The 26894-nt window shown below is 39.5% G+C and overlaps 1 protein-coding gene across 6 annotated transcripts in view; it reads right to left on the reverse strand.

Annotated features, from left to right (window-relative positions):
* The window catches only part of enpp2 (ectonucleotide pyrophosphatase/phosphodiesterase 2), a 73157-nt gene extending 47911 nt beyond the window's left edge, over positions 1 to 25246 (reverse strand). For 3 of the 6 annotated variants that reach the window (XR_011352077.1, XR_011352078.1, XM_069920578.1), the window contains exons 1-11: positions 25140 to 25246; positions 24932 to 25028; positions 20820 to 20990; positions 20107 to 20154; positions 16185 to 16310; positions 15380 to 15440; positions 13058 to 13155; positions 10903 to 10982; positions 9475 to 9594; positions 3398 to 3453; positions 3078 to 3143 (exon numbers count right to left, since the gene is read on the reverse strand). Coding sequence is in view for 4 of the 6 variants with exons in the window: in XM_069920578.1 (XP_069776679.1) it covers positions 3078 to 3143; positions 3398 to 3453; positions 9475 to 9594; positions 10903 to 10982; positions 13058 to 13155; positions 15380 to 15440; positions 16185 to 16310; positions 20107 to 20154; positions 20820 to 20990; positions 24932 to 25028; positions 25140 to 25172 (956 nt within the window). In the remaining 2 variants the exon portion in view is untranslated. The remainder of the gene's footprint in view (positions 1 to 3077; positions 3144 to 3397; positions 3454 to 9474; positions 9595 to 10902; positions 10983 to 13057; positions 13156 to 15379; positions 15441 to 16184; positions 16311 to 20106; positions 20155 to 20819; positions 20991 to 24931; positions 25029 to 25139) is intronic. The other 3 variants (XM_069920579.1, XM_069920581.1, XM_069920580.1) reach the window with 3 other exon arrangements.
* Between the last annotated feature and the right edge of the window lie 1648 nt (positions 25247 to 26894).

Consider the following 26894-nt stretch of genomic DNA (forward strand, 5'->3'; position numbering starts at 1 on the left):
AGCTGTGCATCTAAGGAGTGGAATTCAGTTTTTGAAAAGGCTTAGATTATTTATTGGAGGCTATGAGGGCACAAGGATGGAGGCAAACGCTGCATAAACCTGGGAAACTACCAATGTTTGGTCCTCACTAAACAAAAATCAGAGGAGGTCACATCTTCAGGAGTCAAGCACCTTGAGGAGTTCTCTCATCTATGGTGAGCAGTAAATTGTGGTATTAGGCGTAGATCTGTTGCTGCTATGTGGTAAAAGTGAGAAGTATTATTGCCTTGAACTCCCAAGGAACTTGTAAAAGTCTCTTTGCTCACACACCACATAAAGAGACTTCCTCATAATTCCCATTCTTCACATCCAACAATTTTTGTCCTTCTGCCCTCGCTCTCCCCCTCTCATACACCTTGCCTCCAGAACACAGCTTTTGCAACAGTGTAACATCCTCAAAGACTCACTTCTGATAAAGAAGACTTTCTTCGTGCTGTGAATTTCCTGGATTCTCTATTAACCAGTGCAAAATAATCCTCAAAAAAAATTAAATAAAATTAGTATTGAAGTACTCCAACACATCCATGCAACAATTTTCCTCTTTTTTCCTGGCATCTTTTAATCACTCTCAAATTCAAGGTGGCTTTGTTTCCCTTTCTGTTTTATATTTCATTCCTGTTTCTTCCTGCAACATTTCCATTCTCTCTATATCACCCGTCTCGGGTGCAGTACTGCCAGAGCTCACCAGAGCACCACTCCGGGGCCTCATGGGGCCAGTCCAGGAGGCACCTTCCCCCCCCCAAACCCCCGCTGAGCACTATTCTGGACATACAAAGAACCTGTTTCTTCCATGATCACTTGTCCTCCTTCCTCACCCTACTCTTCGCTCTCAATTATACAACACCAAACACAACATGGCTTCCAAGACCAGGTCTCACGAGACCTCCTCGTCATCATTTTTGGTGAGCTACAGCACCTAAAATATTAGCGCTGCACCCTTGACCCAACTTCATGCAATGTTGTCAGGCATCAATTTTATTCACTTAAAAGTTTTTTTAAACAATGGAGCAGATTCTGAAGCCAGAAAAGCTAGAGATCGACCCTCAGTCGCCTGAGGCATCCACCAACTTTGAGCTCTGGCTGTGCTGTTTTGGAGCATTTCTGCAGGCCTCCTCCACCATTGTGCAATCTGAGACCACTTGCAGCACTCCCGGGTCAGCTCCCTGGTGCACTCCATGATCAGAGACTACAACAAACCAGATTCTCAAAGGACAGTATCTGCATAAAATCAATGTTGTCTACTCCAGACACCTCCTAGTGACTCAAATACAATGACCTGGAGAGTCCAACATCCGCACCTCAGTGTCAATTTTAAAGGACTCCTGCCCTCAATTAACTGAAATGTGTATTTTCTGAATATCATCAATGAATACTCCCATTTTCCATCCTCTGCTCTGACATGACTGCTGCCACAGTCATCAAGGCCCCGCGCAGCCTCTTCACTCTGTTTGGCTTCCCCAGTTATATCCACAGTGACCAGGGGCCTTCCTTTGAGTGATGAGCTGCGCCAGTACTTGTTAGCCAGAGGCATTGCCATGGGCAGAACCATGTGTTACAACCCCCAGGATGACGGGCAGGTAGAGAGGGAAAGCACTACTGTTTGGAAGGCAGTCTTTCAAGCATTGAAGTCTAAGGGCCTCTCAGTCTCAAACTTACACTGGCAAGAGGACCTCCACTCCATCAGGTCCCAAATACCACACCACATGAACATGTTTTCCTTTCCCAGGAAATCTGCAACTGGGACTGCACTATCGACATGGCTGATACCCTCAGGGACCATCCTACTCCAGAAGCATGTGAGAAACCACAAGTCCGACCCCCCAGGTCGAAAGGGTCCCCAATATGCCTACCTGGATGGACACGAAGACAGCGTCTCTGTCAGGGACTTGGCTCCTTCAGTGGCCCTGGAGGCCACAATAGTTTCCCCCCACACCCCACTCTCTGTGGAACACACAGGATGCATCTGACCTCTGGTACGTTGCCTCTGTCCTGCGGGAGATTATACCAGACTCATTGGCGCCTAACCACCAGCAAAACACTGATAAGTACAGATGCCACAGACCATCCAGGACCCCGCCGCGGCACTGCAGCCACAACCAGTGCTACCACAGTCCCAGTGATCAACCAGACCACTGAAAGACTGAACTTGTGATTTTGAATTGTAACCTTGGAAGTTTCACTTCACCACTAGACTCTTTTTAAATCAAGGGGTGAATGTGGTAAACCACTGTTCCATATAATTGTCTGTGCAGGCACACCTATTGGCTGGTTGTACCTGTGGCCCCTCCTGTATAAAAGTAACTATTCCACAGCCCATGCAACTCATTGCAGGACAACCGAAGACTATGGATGTGCTTGTGTTCTTGAGTGAATAAAAGCCTATTGGTTTCTCTACAATAAACTTTCAAATAATTGATGGTGCATCACATGGGCCAGCCAGCACTAGTGCATGTGTGCAAGAAACATGGACATCCACAGCCTATGGACACTGGGATGCCGCATCTAATATGGTAAGTGCACCCATTCTGCCCCTACACTCCCAAATGGAGGACAAATTAACATCCGACTCGAGGTAGAGCGGGACGGAAGAGAGATTACTCAAAAGCCGGACTGTCCGACCTAAAACCAGATGTCTGGCCACCGTAACAGCAACCCTCTGAGGTCTGCACCCTAGGCAGCTGCCTAGTTGGCCTAATGGTAGCGCCGGCCCCGTTCACTCTGTTCTAGGGCAATTTAAAATATTCTATTGAAGTTGGTGCAATTTACAAAACTGTTTGGCTGCATAAGGAAGAATTTTGGTGCATCTGTACATTGTACTTAATATAAATTCATTATCTCTAGAAGGTCACTCTTCATCTTTCTACATAGCAAGGCAAAAAACCTTCCGTCTTATCCAGCCTCTCCTTACAATTCAAGCCCACCATGCCCAGTAACATCCATATATTATCAAATGCACATTTTATTAGCTATACAAAACTTGAAATGAGATTTTAATGCACAACTTGTTCTACATTGAAATTTATTGAACAAACATGTACCTTTCATTGTCTGGCAAGTTCAGCCACTGAAGTATTGTAAATATCCTTTGCTCATGGGGAATGACACTGTAATCAGAAAAAATATCTAAATCTTTTGGCAAAGGCCATAAATATGTGACATATTTCTGGAACAAAATATCAGCTTATTGGGTTTTTAATTTATAACCACAATTAAACTGCAAGAGAATAGATCTGTGAGCACATGCAGATATTATTACTCAGTTTTATTCCATGAGTGTATTCAAACATGGTGGCATTTAAAGACATCTTGAAACAACAAAGTGAGAGTCAAAAGAAAATGAATGAAACCTTTTACTTACACAGGCCAGAAAAATGTGCCAGCTTTTACTGCTTGATTGACAGTTGTTACCCAGATCTAGCAAAAAGATGCAGGAAGATAAATCAGTTGTCATGGCATAGGAGAAATGCAAAATAAAATGTTCAGATAACAATCAAATGAAAATTTAGTATATAGATTCATTCTTGGAAGGGAAGGTCAGAATGCATTATATAGTGATGTTCCCCTTCCAGAGAGGCTGATGTCCACGTGGCAAAGGCATTTCCTCAGTGGGTAAAGTAGAAAGTTCCAGCCTTATAATGAAACTACTGCATTTTATGTCCATACCTCTTTGGTTTGTAGTTTAAGAGAAATGGAGAGTGAGAGTGGGGTGAAGATGACATTTCTTTACACCAATGGTTTTAAAACTGCCCCCCTAAACTCACATTCCACTTTAAGTTATCCTTATGCCATCGGTGCTCTGTGATTAGTAAGGGATTGCTTAAGGCGGTATGTGAGTGGGGTGGGGAGGGGAAGGTTGAGAATCACTGCTCTAGACCCAATTGTTACAGGTACACAATCCTTTATCTGGAACCCTTGGGGGACAGTGTGTTCCGAAATTTTCCGGATTTTGGAAAGCCAGATTTCAACCCACCCGAATTGTGCTGCCATATCCACCCCCACCCCCTTCCAGTTGCACTACTGTCTCTCTGCCCCCCTCGGTCGCCCGACATGCTCTGCCCGTCTCTCCCCCCTCAGCCGCCCGGTTCGCACTGCCCACCTCTTTACAGACAATGCAACATGTTAAATTGGGCTTTCATCCTAGTTGTGACTAGTTTGGAGTCAAATTTCATGGCATAGTTTCGTTACTTCATTCCTCACAGTGACCTTATAAAAGCAATCACCAGCCTTTTTAAAACTTGCTACATTTTCATTCTATTCAATTTCCTCCTCATGCAGTGCGCACATCTCGGTGCAAGTTGAATGCATCTCTGCTTCTTGTAAAAGAGACTGTAGATAGGGTTAATGGGGGTAAAGGCTTTCAATAAAATCATTTAGAATCCAAATGTCATTTTCTTACCCATCATCTCATTCTATTCTACATTTCTCTTCCTCTCGATGTCTACTATTCTCTTTGCTTTTCCCAACATCTTGTTCTTAACAACTTCCCTCAAGTATTCCTGGCCCTTTTCCATCTCATAGGCTCCTCCCAATCTTTTATTAAATGTTGTCATTTTATCTCAAACAGGTGGTGCCCAAGTGCTGATCCCTGTGACAACCTGCCAGCTCAAGACATATACAGTATTTTGACTGTATTATCAGTTTCTCATTCTAAACCTACTGATTGACCTGGTGTGTGGGACCTTGTCAAAACACTTCCAAACCCAACATGTCTTCATTATCTTTGGACTGGCAATACACAAATGAGTACTTGTGAGGTTGACTATGTACTGTTGGGAGTGTGAGTCAGATATCCACACAGTGTTCAGGAATACTAGAGATCAGAAATGTTAAGGTTGGTAGCTGGCCCTGGGATTGGAGCACTTGCAAGTTTCTGCTTGTCCGACAAGCAGAAACTTGTTTTTAAGTTGTTACATCTTTTGAGGAGCTGTCATTGCACCCTTGGGGTCACTCTGCCAGCAGTGAGGTTTTTTTTGTTATGTGGGGCAACTTGCACCAATGTCCCTCATAAATAACCACAACTTCGTGTACGCCAGATCCACTGGCTCTCCTTTATCTAATCGATCTTCAGAGAATTTAAATGGAGGAGTTAAAGCTGATTTTCTTTTTCATGAAACTGTTCAGACCCTTGTTCAATTCTAATATGATTTTACCATGTTCTGTGATTATAAAGGATATTTATAGATTTCACCATTTCCCCAACTACTGTCACTAGGGTATTTATCTGTTTTCTCTTATTATATTTTTATAAAAGTGGGGCAACATTCATTATCATTAATCTACAGGAGACATTCCACTAAATGCCTGCCCACCTCTTTCAAAACTTCAGGATGTACATCAGTGGCTCCATGAATGCCAATATTCATCTCTGAACACAGTCCCGGAAATAAGGAGGAACTTAACTACTGTACAAGTCAATGCAGCACAGTGCTATTTAGCCTTGCTCACTGGAAAGAAAGGCCTACTCAAGGCAATCAAACTAGTAAGATTCTTGCCACTGGGAGATGCATTCCCAGCTATGACAAAGGATAATTCATTCAACAACCATCAGAATTTATTGTCACGAAATTCATTGTTTTGCAGCGGCATCATAGTGTAAACATTCATATTATAACCATCTTACATCACTAAAAAAAGGAAAAATAATAGTGCACAAAAAGTAAGGCAGTGTCTTTGGTTCATTGATTATTCAGGAATCTGATGGCAGCGGAGAAGAAGCTGTCCTTATGCCTTTGAGTGTTTGTCTTTAGGCTTCTGTGCCTTACTCCCGATGGCCTGGGTGGTGAGGGTCTTTGAGGATAGAGGCTACTTTTTTTAAGATACCACCTCGATGGAGTGAAGTCTGGTGCCTGTGATGTTGCAGGCTGAGTTAACAACCCCCTGGAGTTTATTCTTGTCCTGAGAGTTGGTGCCTCCATACCAGGCAGTGATGCAACCAGCCAGAATGTTCTCCATGGTACACCTGTAGAGGTTTGCGAGTCTTTAGTGACATACCGAATCTCCTCAGACACCTCAAAGTACAGCCACTGGTGAGCCTTCTTTGTGATTGGATCAATGTGGAGGTTCCAGGGCAGATCCTCAGAGATGTTGACACCCAGGAATTTGAAGTTCTTGACCCTCTTCACTTTTGAGCCTTCGATGAGAACTGGGTCATGTTCCCCTGACTTCCTCCTGAAGTCCACAATAATTTTCTTGGCTTTTGCTGATGTTGAGCGCAAGGTTGTCATTACACTATTCAATGAGCTGATCTAGCTCCCTCCTGTATACTTCCTCACTGCAGTTTGTGATTCTGCCAACAACTGTGGTGTCAACAACAAACTTGTGGATAGCATTGGAATTGTGCCTGGCCACACAGTCAGGTATATAATGAGTAGAGCAGTGGGATAAGCACGCATCCTTGGGGTGCACCAGTGATGATAATCAGTGAGGTGGGGAGTTTGTTTCTTATTTGTACTGACTGTGGTCTTCCAAAGAGAAAGCCAAGAGTCCAGTTGCAGAGAGGGGTGTACAGAAGCATAGAGTTTGTAGCTTCTTTCAGCACTGAGGGAATAATGGTCTTGAAGGTATAGTCAATGAAGAGCAGCCCTATGTACGAGTTGCTGTTTTCAAGGTGATCCAGAGCTGAGTGGAGAGCCAGCGATATTGCATCTACTGTGGAGTGATTGTGAAGATAGGGGCCCAGATCTTTGCTTAGGTACATGATAAATCTGGCCGTGACCAGACTCTCAAAGCATTACACTACAGTAAAATTTAATGCTACCGTTCTTCTTGGATCTGTCAAGTAAACAAGCCTATCAATGAAACTTCTGCATAGATTGTCTGTCTCTCAAGATCAAGCTTGATAGGTTTTCACTTCAGTTTTCTAGGTACTGAGGAAGCAGAAAAGGGAAAATGCAGGGACCATAGACTCTTCCAAAGATAGAGCAGGCAGTGGTCAATACGGTGGGTAATTTGAGAGGTGATGCTCTTCATCTGCTGTTTACTCAGAACCTCTTGATGCATGGATTCCAATTTCATCATTTCTTCCAGTGTGTTCCTTTCCCAATTTGCTTGGTCACTGGCCAAAGATTCCCACGTATCAGTTATAATTCTTCAAGGAAGCTTTAAGCACATCCATGAATTTTTTTTCCTCTGTCCACTTGTTAATCATTTCCCAGGATAGAACTTGCAATAGTGTATGTATCTCCAGAGCCTTGGATCAAGCATGTGAACAATGTGGTCTGATCCACAGGGCTGGCAGAGTGGTTTTAAGGCCCTAGTGATGTGGACCTTGGTCTGGGAGAGGACACTGATGTTGATTCACTTCTCCTTCCAGTGAATTTAGAAGAAATTGTGCAAGTGGCATTAATGGCATTTTTTACAGTGCCTTCTGATTCCAGGTCTCAGATACTCGTAGGAGTCCAGAGAGCAATGAAACTTCCTGGAAGCGAGGGAATATCAGATGGCAAATACTGCATCATCAGAATGCAATAACATCTGTAATTATGTGCAGCAATGTCCTGTTTAAAATTATGAGCAAAACTTGAATATTGATGAACATTATGGTGTGCCTACTTGTAATATCAGCCAGTTTGTAAGAAGTTATATCTTTCAAGAAATAGTTTACTGTATACAGTGATTTAACATGTTTCAAAATATTTTTGGGAAGTACTCAACTGGGAGAGAAATTTAGTCTACCCCAAAATGAAGGAAATTTGCAGCCAAACTGCAGGTTCCACAAGTATCAAGATTTCAAACAGACCAATCCATTAGATTTGACCTCCACCATCATGAAGTGCTTTGAGACTCTAGCCTCCCAGCCAGCCTTGACCCACTTCAATTTGCTGACTGACCAACAGATCCACAGGAGATACTATCTTCCTAGCTCTCCACTTGGCCCTGGAACACTTGGACGCCAAGGATACCCATGTTAGACTACAGCTAATACCATCGTTACCTGTAAACTCATTCCCAAACTTTGGGATTTAGGCCTCAGATTCCTCCTCTGCAACTCAACTTCCTATCTAACAGACTGTAAGAGCGAAGATAGGTAACATCCCCTCCACAATTACATTCAACACCAACGCTTGCCAAAGATGAGCCCTCAGATCCCTACTAAACTCCCTCTACACCTACGACTGTACAGCTAAATACTGTTCCACCTCCACCCTCAGGTTCGCCAATGATAGACACCAAATAATGAGAAGAAATACAAGAAATTGACAGTCCAATGACATGATGCCAAGACTAGAACCTCTCCCTCATTATCAATAAAGATGAAAGAGAATATTATCAACTTCTGGAGGGGGTCAGACTCTACATCTCCATCCACATTAATGATAATGAAGTTGAAAGAGTAGATAGGTACAAAAAATATGAGGAATAAACATCTCCAATGACCTGACCTGGGAGAAGCATATTGCTGTAATAGTTACGACAGCACACCAAAGCCTCTGCTTTCTTGGAAGTCTACGTTTGGCATGTCCCCTCTTGTCACACAATATGAAAGCATATTGGAAGAGCTGCACTGCTCAAGATGGGATGGAGTTACAAAAGTTAGTAAATGCAGCTCAGAAAATAACACAAACCTCCCTCATCTCCATGGACTCCACCTACATGTTCTGTTGCCTAGGAAAGGGAGCCAACATAGGGAAATACAGGGGGAAGACGAGCATGAAGACACACACCACTAAGTTTAAAGACGGTTTCTTGTCCGTAACCATCAGGCTCCTGAACGAACCGCATACCAGTGTTCTCATGCTGCCCTTGCTTGGTGCTACTTGATCTTTCCTTTTCACTATAATCCTATACACTGCAAACTGTGCCCTTTACATGCCTGAGTGTAATGTTGGAGATAACCTATTGGTCTGTTCAAAGAAGAACTTTCTTGCTGTACTAAGTATTTTGTGAGACAAACTGTATATTAAACTGAACTTTAATTTTAAAATAGTGTAGTATTGGCTGAAGGGAAATTATTGCCAAGAACACTATGCAAACTCCCCGTCTCTTCTAAGAATTGAAAAATGGGATCCACTATATCAATCTTGTATAAAATGTCTCATGCCAATGAAAGCAAGCATCCCGGATAACCAAGCCCTGATGCATCAGCAGAGATTGCATATTGATACCCTGAGATAGAACTGATAATACTGCCCACTGGGTCCAACTATGTGCCAGCACTGAGGTAATATTAGTTTTTTTTTAAACTTAAATGGCAATAATATTATGTATTCATCTAGTTAAACGTGAATTCATTATTTCAGAATTAGTGTGAATAAAGCACTCATTTTATGTTTTGTTTATCAGTTTACTCATTTAGAGGCATTCATTTCCTTTCCTTAATTAGGTTTGAAACATTAATAAATAGATTTTCACTGGAGGTTAAATGCATTCCAAATAAGAGACAGTGTGCTACTTTCTTTAGCCAAGGTTTCAAACTGAAAAGCACTTAAAACTTACTGGTTCTCCTCCCCACCATCGAGGGTTGAATTTTTCTCTACTTCGAAGGCTGAAGTTGGCATCAAACACTGGGTCATGCATCAAGTTTCCAACAATTCCATGTGATTCAGGATAAAGTCCCTTTGTATGAAAAACCAAAGAGAATTGTTTAGATATGGTCTTTGATTGTCAGAATCTACACAACCTTTTTCCACAGTAAATCATTTAACAAAAACTGTACATTTCAAAATGACAAATTGTAATTTAAAACTAGAAAGCCAAAAGATTATTTTACTTATTTTGTTATGATTTGAAAAGAGTAAGAAAATTAGCATTCGTGCTCAATTGGGAAAGAAAATTTTCCTTTTATTTCAGAATTCAACCTTTTGCTCAATGATTTCAAAACCAGGAGTATATACTACACAGAGAATGCACTGAAATACTGAAAAATGGGGTGGCAGTGCAGTGAGGTATTGACACAGCATTAACTGAAAACACTATTGCTATTAATGAATCTCATATTTTCTTTTCCTATGTACACAGTGTCTCCACTATTGCAGCACATTAAGGCTTGTTTATCTTAAAATTAGTTTGAATCAGGTTCATGAGAGCAGAGGGCAACAAAAAGTCAAAAAACATGAAGATAAAGCTCAGCATCCAATTATTGGAAAGGATTTATTTTACTTCTGATGTTAGCTTATTTCCAAATTTTAACGTACAAGAGTAAACATGTCTTTTTTTAAAATGTACTGCCATGTTCCCAAAAACTCTGTTGCTACTATTTTTCCCTTTACAATATTCTTCCTAGTGAAATTGACTACAAAATATCATTATGCCAGCCACCTGCAATACTTTATGGAATAATATTCCAAAAGACATCACAACCAGTTCCAACCTGTCCTCACCAACATTCAGTCACGAGTTATCAGGATGGGAATATACCGTCAATCGAATGAAAATGTTTTTAAAAACAGGAGAATAAAATGCTGGAAATACACACACAAAAAAAAACAAGTTAACTTTTCAAGAGCCGTTAACTTTTTAAAGAGCAGAAGTTTTGTGACTTGTTCTCTTTTAATTTACATTAGGAGTGATATTTCTCACTCTTTGTACCTCACATCTTCCCAGGTACACTGCCTTGAGTTTCACAGCCTTCCCTAATCATGCCTAAATTGCCAGAAATACACCATCAATGGTACTGTCCTGGCTGTTTTTGACCAAGTGTCGTCAATGAGAAGTACGCACAAATACACAACCACCACGTGAATAGTTACTCTTCATTGGCAACGTGCAAAGTCTTTGTTACAGAACTGCAGGATTCAAAACTTATTTAGTTTAACTGCAAACAAAACATTCACAAATCAGTTAATTTGCCAAGAGATAAAGAAACTGGCATTCAATGAAAATGAACAAACAAAAACACCTAGTTATACAAAATGTAACACTTACAGTAGCAAGAGTGTACATATTGGGGAAGGTTTTTGTTGGATAAACTGGTCTCATGTAGGGGGCATGAGTTCCACAAGATCCTAATTAAAAGCAAACATTTGTCACTGTATGCAAAAAAAGCACTAAAATGTTGACATCAATGGGAAAGAAGCACTTACGTGTGGAGTTCTAAATTACAGAATATACAACCGATAATTAATTCTCCAAAGTCATCAACCTCCATAATAAATATTGTTGCATTTACAAATTTATTTTCTATTGATTGATCAAGTTCTTGCAGCATTTGTGATCTTAGCATGACATCAAATTTGCATTTGGATCATGGTGCATTTCCAACCTTTCACCATTAGAAATCATGGATAATAGCAAAATGAATAGGCAAAATAATTATCAAACTGAACAAATTTAAGCAGAAAACTGAATGATGGCAAGTTTATTAGGATAGTTCTTAATTTTATGTAAATATCTGTTATTTAATCTTATGAACTTGATGGAAAGCAAAAGTGGGAGAGATGTCAAGTGTATGCTGATTTGCTCTCAGCTATTTGCACACAGTAAATCTCTAGCCCATTGTGCCTGAAAACTTATTTCAGTTTCTAATGTTTTTAGTTCCTCCAAGAGAGTCACTATTAAAGAATCCATTATGTAGCAATGTAAACCACAAGTTTTTATACTGTCACTGTAGAGACAGAGAGTTCTACTTTCTCCATTAGCTACTTGTTATTTTTAGATTTTCAAAGAGAACAGGGCTTGATTCAAACCTCAGATTTGTTTAACTTGTGAATGTTGTATTACTTCATGTAAATCCAACAGTACTAAGAAAAAATACATTTACATGGAGCTTTAAATCTCTCCCACTCAGAAACTTTCATCATTGAGAACCAACCAGACTGGGTAAACTGAATGGGGAAACTGTTAATGATGAAACAACATTTCCCCTTGTGTCTCATAAATTAGGCCTGAAAACTTATCAGTGAAAGGACTCCTCTCAAGCAGAGGTGAAAATTAACGGAGGCATTCACAAACAGAAGTAATCCGCTGATGTTAAGTTGAAGGTTTCAATAAAGGTCCATTTTAGAAATGTGTTGTACAAAATTGGTCTCTGCTGACATGCAAGCACAGAATAATACTGCTAGAAAAAAAAAATGTGGTCCAGTGGATGTGCTTAGTAAGGATCTTTGCAATGCAGATTAGTGACGAATTCATTGAAAATCCCTCACACCAACTGTCTCAGCTCACTATATCAGCCTTTACTTTTCAATTGAGAGGTAAAGGTTGGAGGCCAAGGATAAGAAATATTTTATATTTAAAAGTACTTGCCATACATAGAAATTTAATTATTTAAAGCATTGGGATTTACAGAAGTGCTATAGCCTAAACAAGACTAAATTTGGAGTAAATCCAAATTTTAAAAATGCACCATTCATGATGCAGGAGTCAGTCCGTATCAATTCAGAATTTATTAATTCCAGTCTTTGAGAGAAATTTGAATGCCACTAAGCATTATGGCAAGTTTAACACCAATTTCAAATTTCATCACTTGCTTACAAAACGTACTCTTAAAGATTAGCCCAGTGATGGAAAGGCTCAACACCATCCAACCACCATACAATTTAGAGGACGAGGAAATCTTTTCTTTTTTAAAAAAACCCTTTGCAAAAATGAAACGATGACCACAAATAAAAAAACATTTTTAAAAAATGTTAAATATAATCAGCCATTTTAAAACTCCTGTAATATAATCTACAGCACGTGCAGATAATATGCAACAAAATGAATGTATATTTGTCACTAATTGTTTAGTGTTAAAATTAGTTATTTAATGAGGACCCATCTGCAGTTCAGAACAGTATGTTACAGCTGTACATCTGAGCAGCACTCATGTGAATCTACCCTTGGCGTCAAAGGCCAACCATTACCAAACATCGGTGTACAAATGAGCATAATCAATTGCGTAACTGAGCTTCTGAAAAAAATATAACTCATAGGTCTTGTCCAAAACAAGTTTTTCTAAACTATTGGAGCACACATTCACTCAGTACTACTAAAATCTAAATTTGTTCCAACTTATTCTGATCCACAATGCTGAAACGTACTATTCTAATTAAGAATCACAAATTAAGTCTGATCAAAGCATTTCTAAGGTTCGCCTTACTTAGTTTTTCAATGTTGGGCATGACCTTGCCTCCTTTCTTCATATATGAAGCACGAAAACCATCCACAGAAAAAATGATCAGCGGTGGACGCTCAAAGCTACAATGTTGAAGTAAAAGAGCAAAACAATATCTATTTTAATTATAATTTATTTATTACCCAAGGAACTTGAAGGATTAATAAATTATAGCAATTGTTTGATTTACAAAAGGAATTGGTTCCTGGAAAACAGTTCATCATGCAATAGTTTGCAAATCAAAATTGTTGTGCTATTTTTGCACAGTGCAGTTCGAGAGGAAAACATAGCAGAGAAATAAAAATTGAAAACCAAAAGGCATGTTACCCAAATAATCATTACCAAAAACTTCTAAACTGAATTAAGTGCCAATACAAAGAGATCCTTTAATGCTTGAAGCCGTCATTAAAGATGAAATAGTGAAACTTTTGGAACGTAAGGGTTCAATCAGGCAGACGCAGCATGGTTTTAGAAAGGGAAGAACTTGTTTGACAAACTTGTTAGGATTCTTTGAGGATATAATGGATGCGGTGGTTAGAGGGGAACAGGTTGATGTTGTATATTTGGATTTCCAGAAAGCATTTGATAAGGTGCCGCACAAGAGACTTATCAGTAAGTTACAGGAAAGTGGAGTCCGGGGAAGTCTATTGGCCTGGATTGAAAACTGGTTGTCTGACAGGAGGCAGAGTCAGGATAAATGGGAGTTTTTCAGGTTGGCAGAGAGTGGTAAGTGGGGTGCCGCAGGGGTCGGTGTTAGGCCCACAACTGTTCATCATTTACATTGATGACTTGGAGGAGGGGACAAAATGTGGTTGGCGGATGACACCAAATTGAGTGGAAGAGCAAATTGTAATGAGGATGTGGAGAGTCTGCAGAGAGATATAGTTAAGCTGGATGAGTGGGCAAAGGTCTGGCAGATGGAGTACAAAGTTAGTAAGTGTGAGGTTATCCACTTTGGCATGAAAAATAAAAGAGCTGAATATTATTTAAAGGGTGAAAAACTACAGCATGCTGTTGTGCAGAGGGACTTGGGAGTGGTTGTGCATGAATCGCAAAAAGTTAGGTTGCAGGTGCAGCAGGTTATTAAGAAGGCAAATGAAATGTTGGCCTTCATTGCAAGAGGAATTGAATTCAGGAGTAGGGAGGTAATGTTGCAACTGTATAAGATACTGGTGAGACCGCACCTGGAGTACTGTGTCCAGTTCTGGTCTCCATATTTGAGGAAGGATATACTGGCTTTGGAGACGGTCCAGAGGAGGTTTACTAGGTTGATCCCTGGGATGAAGGGGTTGACTTATGATGAAAGATTAAATCATCTAGGATTGTATTCGCTCGAGTTCAGAAGAATGAGAGGAGATCTTATAGAAACATATAGGATTATGAAGGGTATGGATAGGATAGATGTAGGAAGGTTTTTTGAGCTGGCCGGGGAAACTAAAACGAGAGGACACAGTCTCAAGATTCGGGGGAGTAGATTTAGGACAGAGATGAGGAAAAATAGTTTTTCCCCAGAGAGTAGTGAATGTTTGGAATTCTCTAACCAGGGAAGTGGTTGAGGCTGCCTCATTAAACATATTTAAAATTCGGTTACATAAATTTTTACATGATAGAGGAATTAGGGGATATGGGGAGAAGGCAGGTAGGTGAAGTTAAGTCATAAATTAGATCAGCCATGATCGTATTGAATGGCGGAACAGGCTCGATGGGCCATTTTTGGCCTACTCCTGTTTCTACTTCCTATGTTGAACACAAGATAATTTCTTCTGCATTTTCAAAAAAAAATATAGCTACCATCAGGGGTTGCAGGGCTCTTTTTTTTTTTAGGTGCTGGAGCTCACCAAAAATGGCAACAAGGAGGTGCCGGAGCTGCCCCATGAAGTGCCTGACGCGGCCCCAAGGTGTCAGAGCAGGGCTCCAGCAGCACTGCACCCCTGGCTACCATATATAAAATTCAGTTGAATGCAATTTCAGTGATCATGGCTCCTAATTAGTGCTTAGTTTTAACAGTTAATTTGCCTGGACAGAAATGTAACATGTATTTTCATAATCTATTTTTCCTCTGTTCAGTTGAGCTGGTTCATGGGAGATTTAGCAATTCCTGATATCCAAACAAGTTTGAGCACCAAAAGCACTTTTTGGTACAATGCAGAGAAATGGTAACTGCAAATAGCATTCATAAATCATTACTTGTGTATATTCTACTAACTTTGCAGTAATCAAATCTTTGCAAATTATGCTAATGAAATGTAGATTTCCCCAACCATCACTTTTATTATAGTCTAGCTTTACATATTGGATTATACAAACCCTGCTGGACAATCTAGTGTTTTCAAATCTTCACAATCTTCATTGACCCAGCGCATCTCACCTGGTGGGAAAGTTCATAGTGCATTTGATATAAATGTCATTGAAACATTCATAAAGTACACAACAAAAGCTAAAATATTTTATAATGAAAATTAAGGACTAGTTTTAGGAGTTCCAAAGGGAATCAGACTATAAAAACCTTCAATTCAACTCCTAACCCTCAATAACAATGGCATACAACCTGCAAAAATGTTTACTGAAGAAAATTAGAGAAATCAGTTTTTAAAATGATGTTTTAAAACCTATTTTATTTGATCAAAAAAAGGCAAAGGAGCAATAATATTCAAACCAGACAACAGTAAAAGCTAGTGCTCAAAAATAAACCATTAATAATGAAAGCAAACAGGATTCCAACGACCACCAGTTAGTTTTATGAAAATTACCAAATTGTAAGTGGATTATTATCGTTCATGGATAAAGGAACCTATTACTTCCATATAATCCTAAATAATAAAAGCATCCAGAGACATCGTTCCTAATTCCACAAATGCAAAAAAATGAAATAAACTTATTTGTATAATAGTGAAAGGAAGCAAAGCAGTTGCAGTTTGCATTATAAGAGTGTTTACACAATACCATATTCCTCATTGTTCAGCAGGAAGAGACTTCCTGGGTTAGCTCAAAGATACAAGAGCCTGTATTTTTTCTCCATTAAAATCCATAGGACAACACTTACCTCCACAATTGATTCTCCCAAAAAAAAATACTCACACATTTAGATTCTTGGAAAGGTGGTAAAGAATACCTTTGCATGTTACTTTATAGTTGGTGCAGCAATCTCCCCTGCTCATGCAGTCTTCAGAACACTGGCAAGTATAATCTTCATTTCGGGCTTCCCCACAGCGTTCTTTGCTGCACTCCCACACACGACCTGGAACAAGCAACAACAGCTTCACCATTAACAAAATGACCAGCCTCGAGTATTCCAAGATTTCCCTTATTACCATCATGACCATCTTTCAATCACTGTTGTACTTTAGGATAATCTGGTGCATATATCATTAACATAATATTCACATAGATAATCATCCTTATTGCATTTCCACCTCCTTTAGACACACATTTCACCTTAATTCATTGACCAGAAAAATATCTGAACTACAAGACAAATTGTCATATACCTAATTCACCCTTCGTCAATATTGCTAAACACGAGGGAAAGCACGAGCTGTTTCCAAATTTTCATTCTATTAAAATTAATAAATCCAAATTTGAGAAGGACACAAGTTTGATGAAAAGAAGTTGTTTCTGATATTCCAAAACATTTTTTTTGGAAGTACAGCGATTGTTGTGATTTTGGAAATGCAACTGTCAATTTAAAAAGAGCAACACCAGATAGGCAGCAATGAATTAACAACTATTTTACTGATGGAATAGCCAGGACACTCAAGGCAACTCCTCTCGGTTTCCTCACAATTGTCCTCTGCAATCATTTGCATCCACTTAATGCCCAAATGGCAACTCATTTTGACAGATCATCTGAAAGGCAAACTCTTCTTATGAAATCCCACTTCCCCTGATTTTATTGAAGAGTTAGCCCTTGCTTCTTTGGGTTCAGGACTGCCATAGGGCAAATGAGTAGATGGGGAAAGAATTTGTCAAGTGTGTCCTGGAAAGTTGTTCTTAAGCAATATGCAAATAGCACTACCAGAGAGGAGGCAATACTCACCTCCTTCTTGAGAAATGAGGCAGGGCTGGCAGGGCAAATAACTGACAGAGGGGGAGCACTTTGGAAATAGTGGTCACATTTCTATTATTTACAAAATAGTTATGGAAATAGAATCAATATCAGAATTTATTTTCATGAACATGTCATGAAATTCATTGATTTGTGGCTGTATTACAGGCGCAAAATTGCTGTAAACTACATTTAAAAAATATAAATAAATTGATGCAAAAGAAGAGAAAGAGAGACAGTGCCTATGGTGCATTGTCCATTCAGGAATCTGATTGTGGAGGGGAAGAAGCTGTTTCTGTCCCAATGAGTGTTTGTCTTCAGGCTCCTGCACTTCCTTCCTGATGATAGCAGTGAGAAGAGGGCATGGCCTGGGTAGTGATGGCTCTTGAGGACAGAGGCTGCTTTCTTGTAGACGTCTTTAATGGAAGAACTGGTCCACAAGTCTATATTGGGGCAAATCTAATTTTTTTTTTTAAATGGCATTAGACAGGAACTTGTAAAGGTTGAGCAAACAAAGAGAAACAGGAAGGACTCAGACAGCATTGTGGAGAGAAATGGATGCTCAGCTTTTCTGGTCAGAAGCCTTTATTGAGATCAAGTTGGAAAGGGGGAAATAGCATAAAGGAGGTTGGCGAGGGGCTGGAAAGGGGCCAAACCTCTCTCTCCATGGATTCTGCCTGACCCTCTCAGTATATCCACTCTCTTAGTATCAGAACAACTGAGAATTGTTTGGCTGTATAAATCCAAAGAACCACCTCAGTTTTTAAGAACTTTGCTATGTAAATGCAACTCACACATGCACCATGCCTAACTATGGGCTGATCCATTATCAATCCTAATACATCTTTGTCCCAGGTTTAAGAGCCTGTTTCCATGCTGTACAGTGCTATGACTCTAAATAATTTGAGGAAAATGTGAGAAGAGAAAGCAAATAGCTTCATCAATAAGAATTTAAGTGTTCTAATGGGGAATTGAAAACAAATCACCCACTTCTCAACCAACATCATGAAAATAATCTGAAAGTGTGACATTTTTTAAAAATCATTGGTTCTTTGGTGGGCCTAGATATTAATTACACCAATAAGGAGGTTTTTCTTATCCGACATTACACAAATAATAGGGAACTCAATGTCCATGGACGAGGTCCACCATTTAATCAGAACGGGGGGGGGGGAAGGGGTATCTGCAATCCCCGGTGGTCACTCCTACAGTTAATTACATCCTCAGAAGGAATTATTGCATGAAGAAATTTTTCTACATTGTTGTATATCAGAAGATGGTCATTCTTCCCATCATGTTGATGCTATCCAAGTGAGACTATCTAACCCAATGCCACTTCTAACATCTCATTACATTGATTTCAGCATTTCAAGCACTCATCCAGTAACTTCTGTTCCCACCATCCTAAAGGCAATAACCTTCTCAACCTTCATCTAACATCTTTGCCAATTACTTTAAACCAATAGTATTTAGAGATTGAACACTCTCCTAACAGAAACTAGATCTTTCAATCTACATAATCCTCCTCAAAGTGTTATGACTCAGCTTCCCCTGCTCCTCAAGGGATATGGAGGCAACAATACATTAATTTGCAAATCCATGAATCAATATCCAATGACCAGGCTTTGGAATACTATAGGTCATTACTGGAAAGTAACTCAATGTTAAGCATGTTAAAAGCAAAGCAGATGTCAACCTTTTCTGGACTAAATTTTAAAAAATGCAAAGTTAAGCAGTAACTGGGAACACTGGAGGCATAAAATGGTAAATGTGGAAAGAGAAAGATCTTAAACCCCTGAGACTCTAATCATCTTTCCAAAAACACCTCCTGACCCACTGAAGTTATCCAGAATTTTTTGTACTCAAACCTTGATGGCCATCACCAAGATTAATATCTAACACTGCATGGAATTCTGTGACCAATCTCCCATTTTTTCATACAGGCAAAATTATATGAGATTAAACATAAACACATGAATTACATGACAAATGCATTCAAGAATATAAAAGTAACTATTCTACAGCTAACATGAAAGCTTTCAAAAACATTAGTAGAGATTAATCAATAAACATCAATATTAGGAATATTCCTTCAGCTGGCAAAAGCAAATCTACTGAAAGATGTGCTGAACTCTTCACTCTGCTACCATCGCGAAAAAGGAACAGGAGCCTAATGACGAGTACTCAGCGGCACAAGGACAGCTTCTTCCCCGCTGCCATCAGATTCCTGAATAGTCAATGAACCAAAGACACTGCCTTACTTTTCGTGCACTGTTATTTTTTATATAGTAATGTTGAAAGATAATATTTCCACTATGATGTGGTCACAAAACACCGAATTTCATGGCTTGCTCCTAATAATAAATTCATATTCTGAAGAAGCTTATGACTTGCTTGGTACAAGTCAAATCACTTGTTGCTTCACCTTTTAAGACTGACACATTAAATGACTGACAGAAAGGAAGAGTATGTTCTAGCATAACTACTTCCCTGAGGAATAAAGTGATTTCAAAAAGTTGTGCATGTGTTGTTTACAAATATTTGTTAAACTTACCTGAAGAGGGCAGGCAAATATAAATAGAGTTAATCAAGAAAGTCTACAGACCCTGTGATTATGGTTTATACAAAAATAAAGGAGAAACTTAGCAAGTCATGTAGCCTTTAGGTAGCAAAGGTATATAACTAACATTTCAGCCTTCAACCCTTCAAGGTATAATGAAGGGGTCAAGCTGAAACATTGGTTATGTATCTTTATCTTTACGACCTAAAGAAGGCTGCATGACTTTTCTCCAGCGCTTTTGTGTAAACTATAAATAGACATGGTTTTGCAGTTAGATCTCACTAACTAAAAGATGGACACATTATTGCTAAAATACTAACCATTTCAATTGAACCATTATTCCATAAATTTATTCATTAAGAGATTCATATTATAATACAGCACACTAGAATGATACAAAGACTAAATATTTGAATCCAGCTAACTCACCTGCCTGCTCTCTTGCTCGAGAATTGAGACGTGATGAGGAAGAATGACCTAAAGAGGGGAGAAAATAAACTTACAGGATATGGGGAGAAAAGAATACACAGGACTCCAAGATATCTAGACCCATGTGTCTGGAACAGCCATTCTCAACCTTTTTATTGGCTTTTGCTCCCTTAGGACTCTGCTCAGAGTTTATGGGTTCCCCTTCTTGGAGAAGCAATCAGGTTTTGCTTTCTTCTGTACTTTTCTCCTGACTGCATAAAAAAAATACTGTATTCATGTTGTATGAAGTGAAAACTTGAATGTGTAGTGAACCTCTCCCTCCCTCCTTCACCCCCGTTGAGAATGACTGGTCTAGAATAAATCTCTCATTTCAACTTGCATTCCAATGTTTTGGTTTAGAAGTGTAAAATGTACAAATGGTTTTTAAAAATATTGTTTTACTATGCAATACACTATAAAGCAAACTCAGTTGCATTATCATGCAGTATAGCAGGTGTTTACTATAATCACTGCAGGAAGACATCACGCAGAGATGAAATGCTAGAAACAAGTGTTGAAGCAAGATTTTTAAAAAAGCCATTTCAGACCTCGAAGCACTTCTCAACCATGGGTGAAACATGACACAAAAGATGCAGAGGGAAAATTAGTGATAGGGCAATGACCCCTCAAAAATAAAAAAAAGTGTCTGAACATACAACTAAAAGCATGTTCACCTCTGAATTTAGTACCTGTCTTCAAACAAAGTTGATCAAAATCTAAACAGCAGCTGTTATAACTTTTGCACAAATTGTCACAGCGACAGTTGGGTGGGGTTGCCTCTTGCAGTTCAAAACATCTGCCCCTGCATGACCCAGTAGCAGTAGCTCGGGCTGAATCTGAAAGAACTGTGTGAAACAAAAACACAAGCATCAGTTAGGGATAGTATTCTTTAGCAAGCCAAACAATCCAGAAAAATGGTTTGAATTTATTTCCCCACAAAAGAACATTGCACGTAGAAAACCTCAAGAAAGCTCAGAGTTATTATTAACTTGGATAGCAGTCTAATAAGGGGAGATGAGAAGGATTAAAAAGTGCAAATCATGCACTATCCAAGGTTGTACATCTCGAAACATAGTGGAACTTCAGGCAAGCTTTTTGGAAGGCATTGATTGATATTGCAGAAGTTGAGAAAATAAATTAAATATAAACAGCAACAAAAGATCAAATGAAAAATGATTTAGATCAAAACAAAACTGTCTAACAACAGAAATGTGTAGCCAAAGTTGATCTCGATACAAGATCTGTGTTCATTCAGACGACATACTGCATCAGATGTGCTAAAAATTGGAGGATGACCAAAATGCTTAAAATTCCATCCTTTCTCAACCTTTAACTCTCATGATCTTGCAATCACCCTTCACAGAAACATTAACAAATACTTGCTGGAAAAGGGGAATATTGCTTCCCATTCATTCTCATTCCAAAAAGGGCACAGTTAATCAGAAGACCAAAAAAAAACAAGCCAGTGCAAATGGCCTAGTTAGAAAAACTTTAATCTGTCATGCTCTGAGTGCTCAACACTATTTTCAACAGTCTAAAATCCAATTTAGATTCAATATAAAATTTATTTATTACGTATTTATTCCCTCTGAATCACAGTGATGTGGTTGACATTGAAAAGACAACAAGTAGAGCAGAAGTTTAGTTAGCATTGCAATTTAAAAGGTTTGTGAGGAAATAATGATGTCAATGAAAAATACTGATTAATGAGGAATAATCTCACCAGGAGCCTCAGATGCCCAAAAAAAAAGTGATCCAAGGCCTTTTACATCTCAAAAGTGAATTGACATTCTTCCCATAATGACAACAGACAATTTTTTCCAAATTAACAGTGAAATTGTAGTTGTTAACTTGTCAATGACATTTTGCCAGATATCAACATCCAGGAAAGTTCAGGAAGTCTACGTATAATGACATCTCTAATTAATTATTAACAACAGTAATGCAATCCCCGAGAGTGGATTGAGTAATGATCTAAATCTAAGCATCATTATAGTACTTGATAAATTAATTACTTGGTGGTTGTCCCTCTTGAATCAAGTTCTCTGTACATTATTGTTCAAATCGATTCCACCTACTCCATTTATTTTCCACTTTTAAAATGCACACAATAAATATATTTATTAAATGGAATTGAATTTCCTATCTTAGGAAATTTAATTCCTGTTAGCAGTTAAAGATTTCTTTCCCTTCCGATGATTTAATCTCCTTCAACGGTCAATTTGTTTCAGAATCAACTGACACAAACTAGTTGAAGAAAAAAAAAGCTGCTTTTGTCAGATTATTAGCACAGTTCACTAATGTAAACAGTGTAATGGTCAATTCTAAAACAGAATTTCAATATACAAAATTATCTGCAACAATTTACTAATTTTTAGAGGAATAAACACTAATTTCAAAATATCATCTTCACTTCACACATTTAACTGATTTGAAGGATAATAATAGAATAAACACTAATTTCAAAATCTCATCTTCACTTCACACATTAATTGATTTGAAGGATGAATAATAATAGAGGAATAAACACTAATTTCAAAATCTTCACTTCACACATTAATTCATTTGAAGGATGAATAATAATAGAGGAATAAACACTAATTTCAAAATCTTCACTTCACACATTTAATTGATTTGAAGGATGAATAATAATAGAGGAATAAACACTAATTTCAAAATCTTCACTTCACACATTAATTGATTTGAAGAATGAATAATAATAGAGGAATAAACACCAATTTCAAAATCTCATCTTCACTTCACACATTAATTGATTTGAAGGATGAATAATAATAGAGGAATAAACACTAATTTCAAAATCTTATCTTCACTTCACACATTTAATTGGTTTGAAGGATGAATAATAGAGGAATAAACACTAATTTCAAAATCTTCACTTCACACATTAATTGATTTGAAGGATGAATAATAATAGAGGAATAAACACTAATTTCAAAATCTTCACTTCACACATTAATTGATTTGAAGAATGAATAATAATAGAGGAATAAACACTAATTTCAAAATCTTCACTTCACACATTTAATTGATTTGAAGGATGAATAATAGAGGAATAAACACTAATTTCAAAATCTTCACTTCACACATTAATTGATTTGAAGAATGAATAATAGAGGAATAAACACTAATTTCAAAATCTTCACTTCACACATTAATTGATTTGAAGGATGAATAATAATACACTAATTTCAAAATCTCAATCTTCACTTCACACATTTAATTGATTTGAAGAATGAATAATAGAGGAATAAACACTAATTTCAAAATCTTCACTTCACACATTTAATTGATTTGAAGGATGAATAATAGAGGAATAAACACTAATTTCAAAATCTTCACACATTTAATTGATTTGAAGAATGAATAATAGAGGAATAAACACTAATTTCAAAATCTTCACTTCACACATTAATTGATTTGAAGAATGAATAAGAGGAATAAACACTAATTTCAAAATCTGCACTTCACACATTAATTGATTTGAAGGATGAATAATAGCAGCACTGTAGAAATTTGCAAGAACTGATGGTGTCAAATTTGACATTTACAAATTGAAGTAAAATATGATGATAAATTGCCATATTAGAATAAAAGGTATCTGGAATTGGTTTAAAAAAATGAAAATAACTTGCCTTTTACTTTAATTATTGCCATAATAATACATCATAATTCATCAGTAGAATGAACCAGCTAGAGATGGACAACACAAAAATACTGCACTATTGCCATTTTTATTTATTGTCCTTAATTCAATTAAATATGCTATTGCATTTGGGTTTTTTTTAATTTGTTATTGTAGTTTTTAAAAACAAAGTACTTGTTCAGCTGAACCAAGCAAGAATGTTGGTGTGCATGCACATTGTACAATGAAAGTGACAGTAAACTCAACATCAGTAACCAACAACTTCTGATATCACCAGCTGAATGGATAATCTCTAAAATTAAATCTAAAGCATGTTAAATCAGGTTACAGTTCTAAATGATGATTCATGCCCTCTCACTTGGTCGATCTGCGATTCACTGTTGCAATTGCCTGCTCTGGAGTAAATATTTCCATCTCTATGTGTTACATTTTCACACACTACATCGCTGCAACATAAAGAACAAAAACGTCCAGAGTTTAATGTCTCAGGCTTCTTGGTGGATTCTTCTTTGGAAATAGGAACCATGAATAGACAAGCACATTATATAACCAAAGAACAACAATTAAACTAATTTATTAAAGCTAGATAAATTGCTCTCATTTTGTTAGATAATTACAATTTCCACCCAGCAAAAGGCAAATCGTTTATTCTTTGATCTATTCCATACTTTCATAAGCACACAAGTGGGTTGTGGCGCTTGGTGCGTGTGTTGAAGCCTCCCCCCACAACTGATCAGTGAGCAGCTGGGGGGGGGGGGGGGGGGGTTAACATTAGGATCACGGTGACTGTTCACCTGGGCAATCATTAACAGCGCCCGTTTTGCACGCCACGCTGAGGTGGTATCTTGGCGAGTCTCCGAATCCTCGTGTCACGCGGTGGCTGGACTGACGCGGGCTGAGATCATCGGGACCTTGGGAAAGGTGCTGAAACAAACAGACGTGTCGACTCGCAGAGTCCTGCTCATTCACAAGGCAAATGCAAGATTTTAAACCCCCAGTTCACGTTTGTGTCATGTCAAATGATTGGAAATGCAAGTCAATGAGGATAAACCTCCGACCTGGCGGCATTTCTCTGCCTCACGAGACGAGAACGCGCGACTGGGAATAAACTCAAGTTAGTACCTTCACGATTGTTCGTGTCTCCTGATCTTTGCAAACGGCGCAAGCCAAATCCTTGGCCAACATTTACCCCGGCCACGAAAGTTAACAGCGAGAGGATCTGCAAACAAGATCGGCTTTAATCGGTGCATGAAGTAGTGGGGGGGCTGCCCGAGAATTTGACCATCCAAACTTGCGCCGCGGGAGCCCAGCCCCCCCACCTCTCACTCACCTGGGACAGCTTCAGGTCACCGTGCTTCCACATGGCCTCCTCGGAACGACTCGTCCTCCCCGGGACTAATCCCCACCCACCCCACCTGCTCAGCCTGTTGACCCACCCACCAACCCACCCGCGCCTGCTTCCCTCAACCTAACGTCAACATCCTTCAACAGCAGATATTGCTTCAAATAGGTTACACTTTAACTTCAGCAGGAATTGTTCAGCCACGTCGAGCAAACTTTCTCCTCGGAATCGACGGGAAGGGCCGGCACGTGTTGTCTTTTGTGCCTTGGCTGGGAGCTGGCTGGTCTCCGCAGCCCGGCCAAGCTGAGCACCGTTAAGCACTGCTGGGTGTGAAAGGCATGCTGTTCAGCCCGAAAGAGTGAGCTCTTTGTCTGCTGCGAGCCTTGTGATGTCCAGCTGCCCCCGTTCGCAGGGTCTCTTTTAAAACGCCGTTTGTTTGGGAACAGCGCGTTTGTGCCGGCTTCCTGTTTGGCAGCTTTCTCCATTCCCCCGCCCACCGACGGCCGGAGCAGGCAACATCGAGCCTGTCGCAATCTCCTGAGTTCAGGCCAGCCGGCCCGCACACGCATGGAGAGGCCAGCGGCTCCGGAAACTTCAGCCCATCGCACAGCCCGGAGGTGGGCCCATCGTGGCCTTGAAAGACCGCCCCCACACCTGAGCCCATCAGGACAGCTCAGTCTTCTGGACAAAGTCCATGTGGCCAGGATGTTTCCCAGAGGAGGGGATGCTCGGTCAAGGGATTAAAAAGGCAGACTGCAGTGTCGGGTAAACGAGTTACCCTGCAAGATTGTGGGGGTCCTGCTGGATAAATCGCGGTGCGGGACGTTCCTGCACCTCCCTTTTTAGACTGCCCGCGAAATGGCAACATTCCTTGTTGGTGCCGTTATAGCCCTGCAGTCTTTTTAAAAAAAACCCCTAGAGATGTGGACATTTTTCTTTAGTCCGAGAGTCTGTGGAACTTGTTGTCACAGGCAGCTGTGGAAGGGAGGTCGTTGAGTTGATTGACAGGTATTTGATCAGTCAGGGCATCAAGCAATACAGGGATGGGGGGGGGAAGCTGGGGAGTGGGTGGATGATCAGCTCATGATTAGGGTGGCGGAGCACTCCATGGGCTAATGGGCCTTCTTCCGCTCCTATATTTAGACATACAGCGTGGTAACAGGCTCTTTCAGCCCACTAGCCCGGACCACCCAGTTGACACCCAATTGACCTACAACCCCCAGTACGTTTTGAACAGTGGGAAGAAACCAGAGCCCCCGAGGAAAACCCACGCAGACGTGGGAAGAAAGTACAAACTGTTTACGGACGGTGGAGGATTTCGACCCCACTCTCGATCGCTGGCGCTGTAGCAGCATTGTGCCAACTGCTACGTCAACTGTGCTGCCCATTCGCTCTGCTAACCATGCCACCCTGTGATCCTGTGAACAATTTCAAGCTTTGCGGCCATCCCTGTGTCTGCTCTCGATATTTTGTGGAAAATGGTGTACTTAAATGGGAAAAAAAGGGTGATGAAGTGTGAGAATACACACAGGGCACTGGAAAGCAAAGCGTTTTCAGAATTCAAGTTTGCACAAAACAGTTATTCAAACTTGTTTTAAAAAGACTCATCGAGTATCTCAGGTTTCTCGCATCAGTGTACCAGCAGTGGGAAATCCATCAACGGTCAAGAACCAAAGGCAACTTTATCCCTGAAATACGTAATATTTATACACTGGCATGGTCTTTGCTACGTGACACATGAAT

The sequence above is a fragment of the Narcine bancroftii genome, chromosome 2 (genome assembly GCF_036971445.1).
Source record: "Narcine bancroftii isolate sNarBan1 chromosome 2, sNarBan1.hap1, whole genome shotgun sequence".
In the NCBI taxonomy this organism is placed as follows: Eukaryota; Metazoa; Chordata; class Chondrichthyes; order Torpediniformes; family Narcinidae; genus Narcine; species Narcine bancroftii.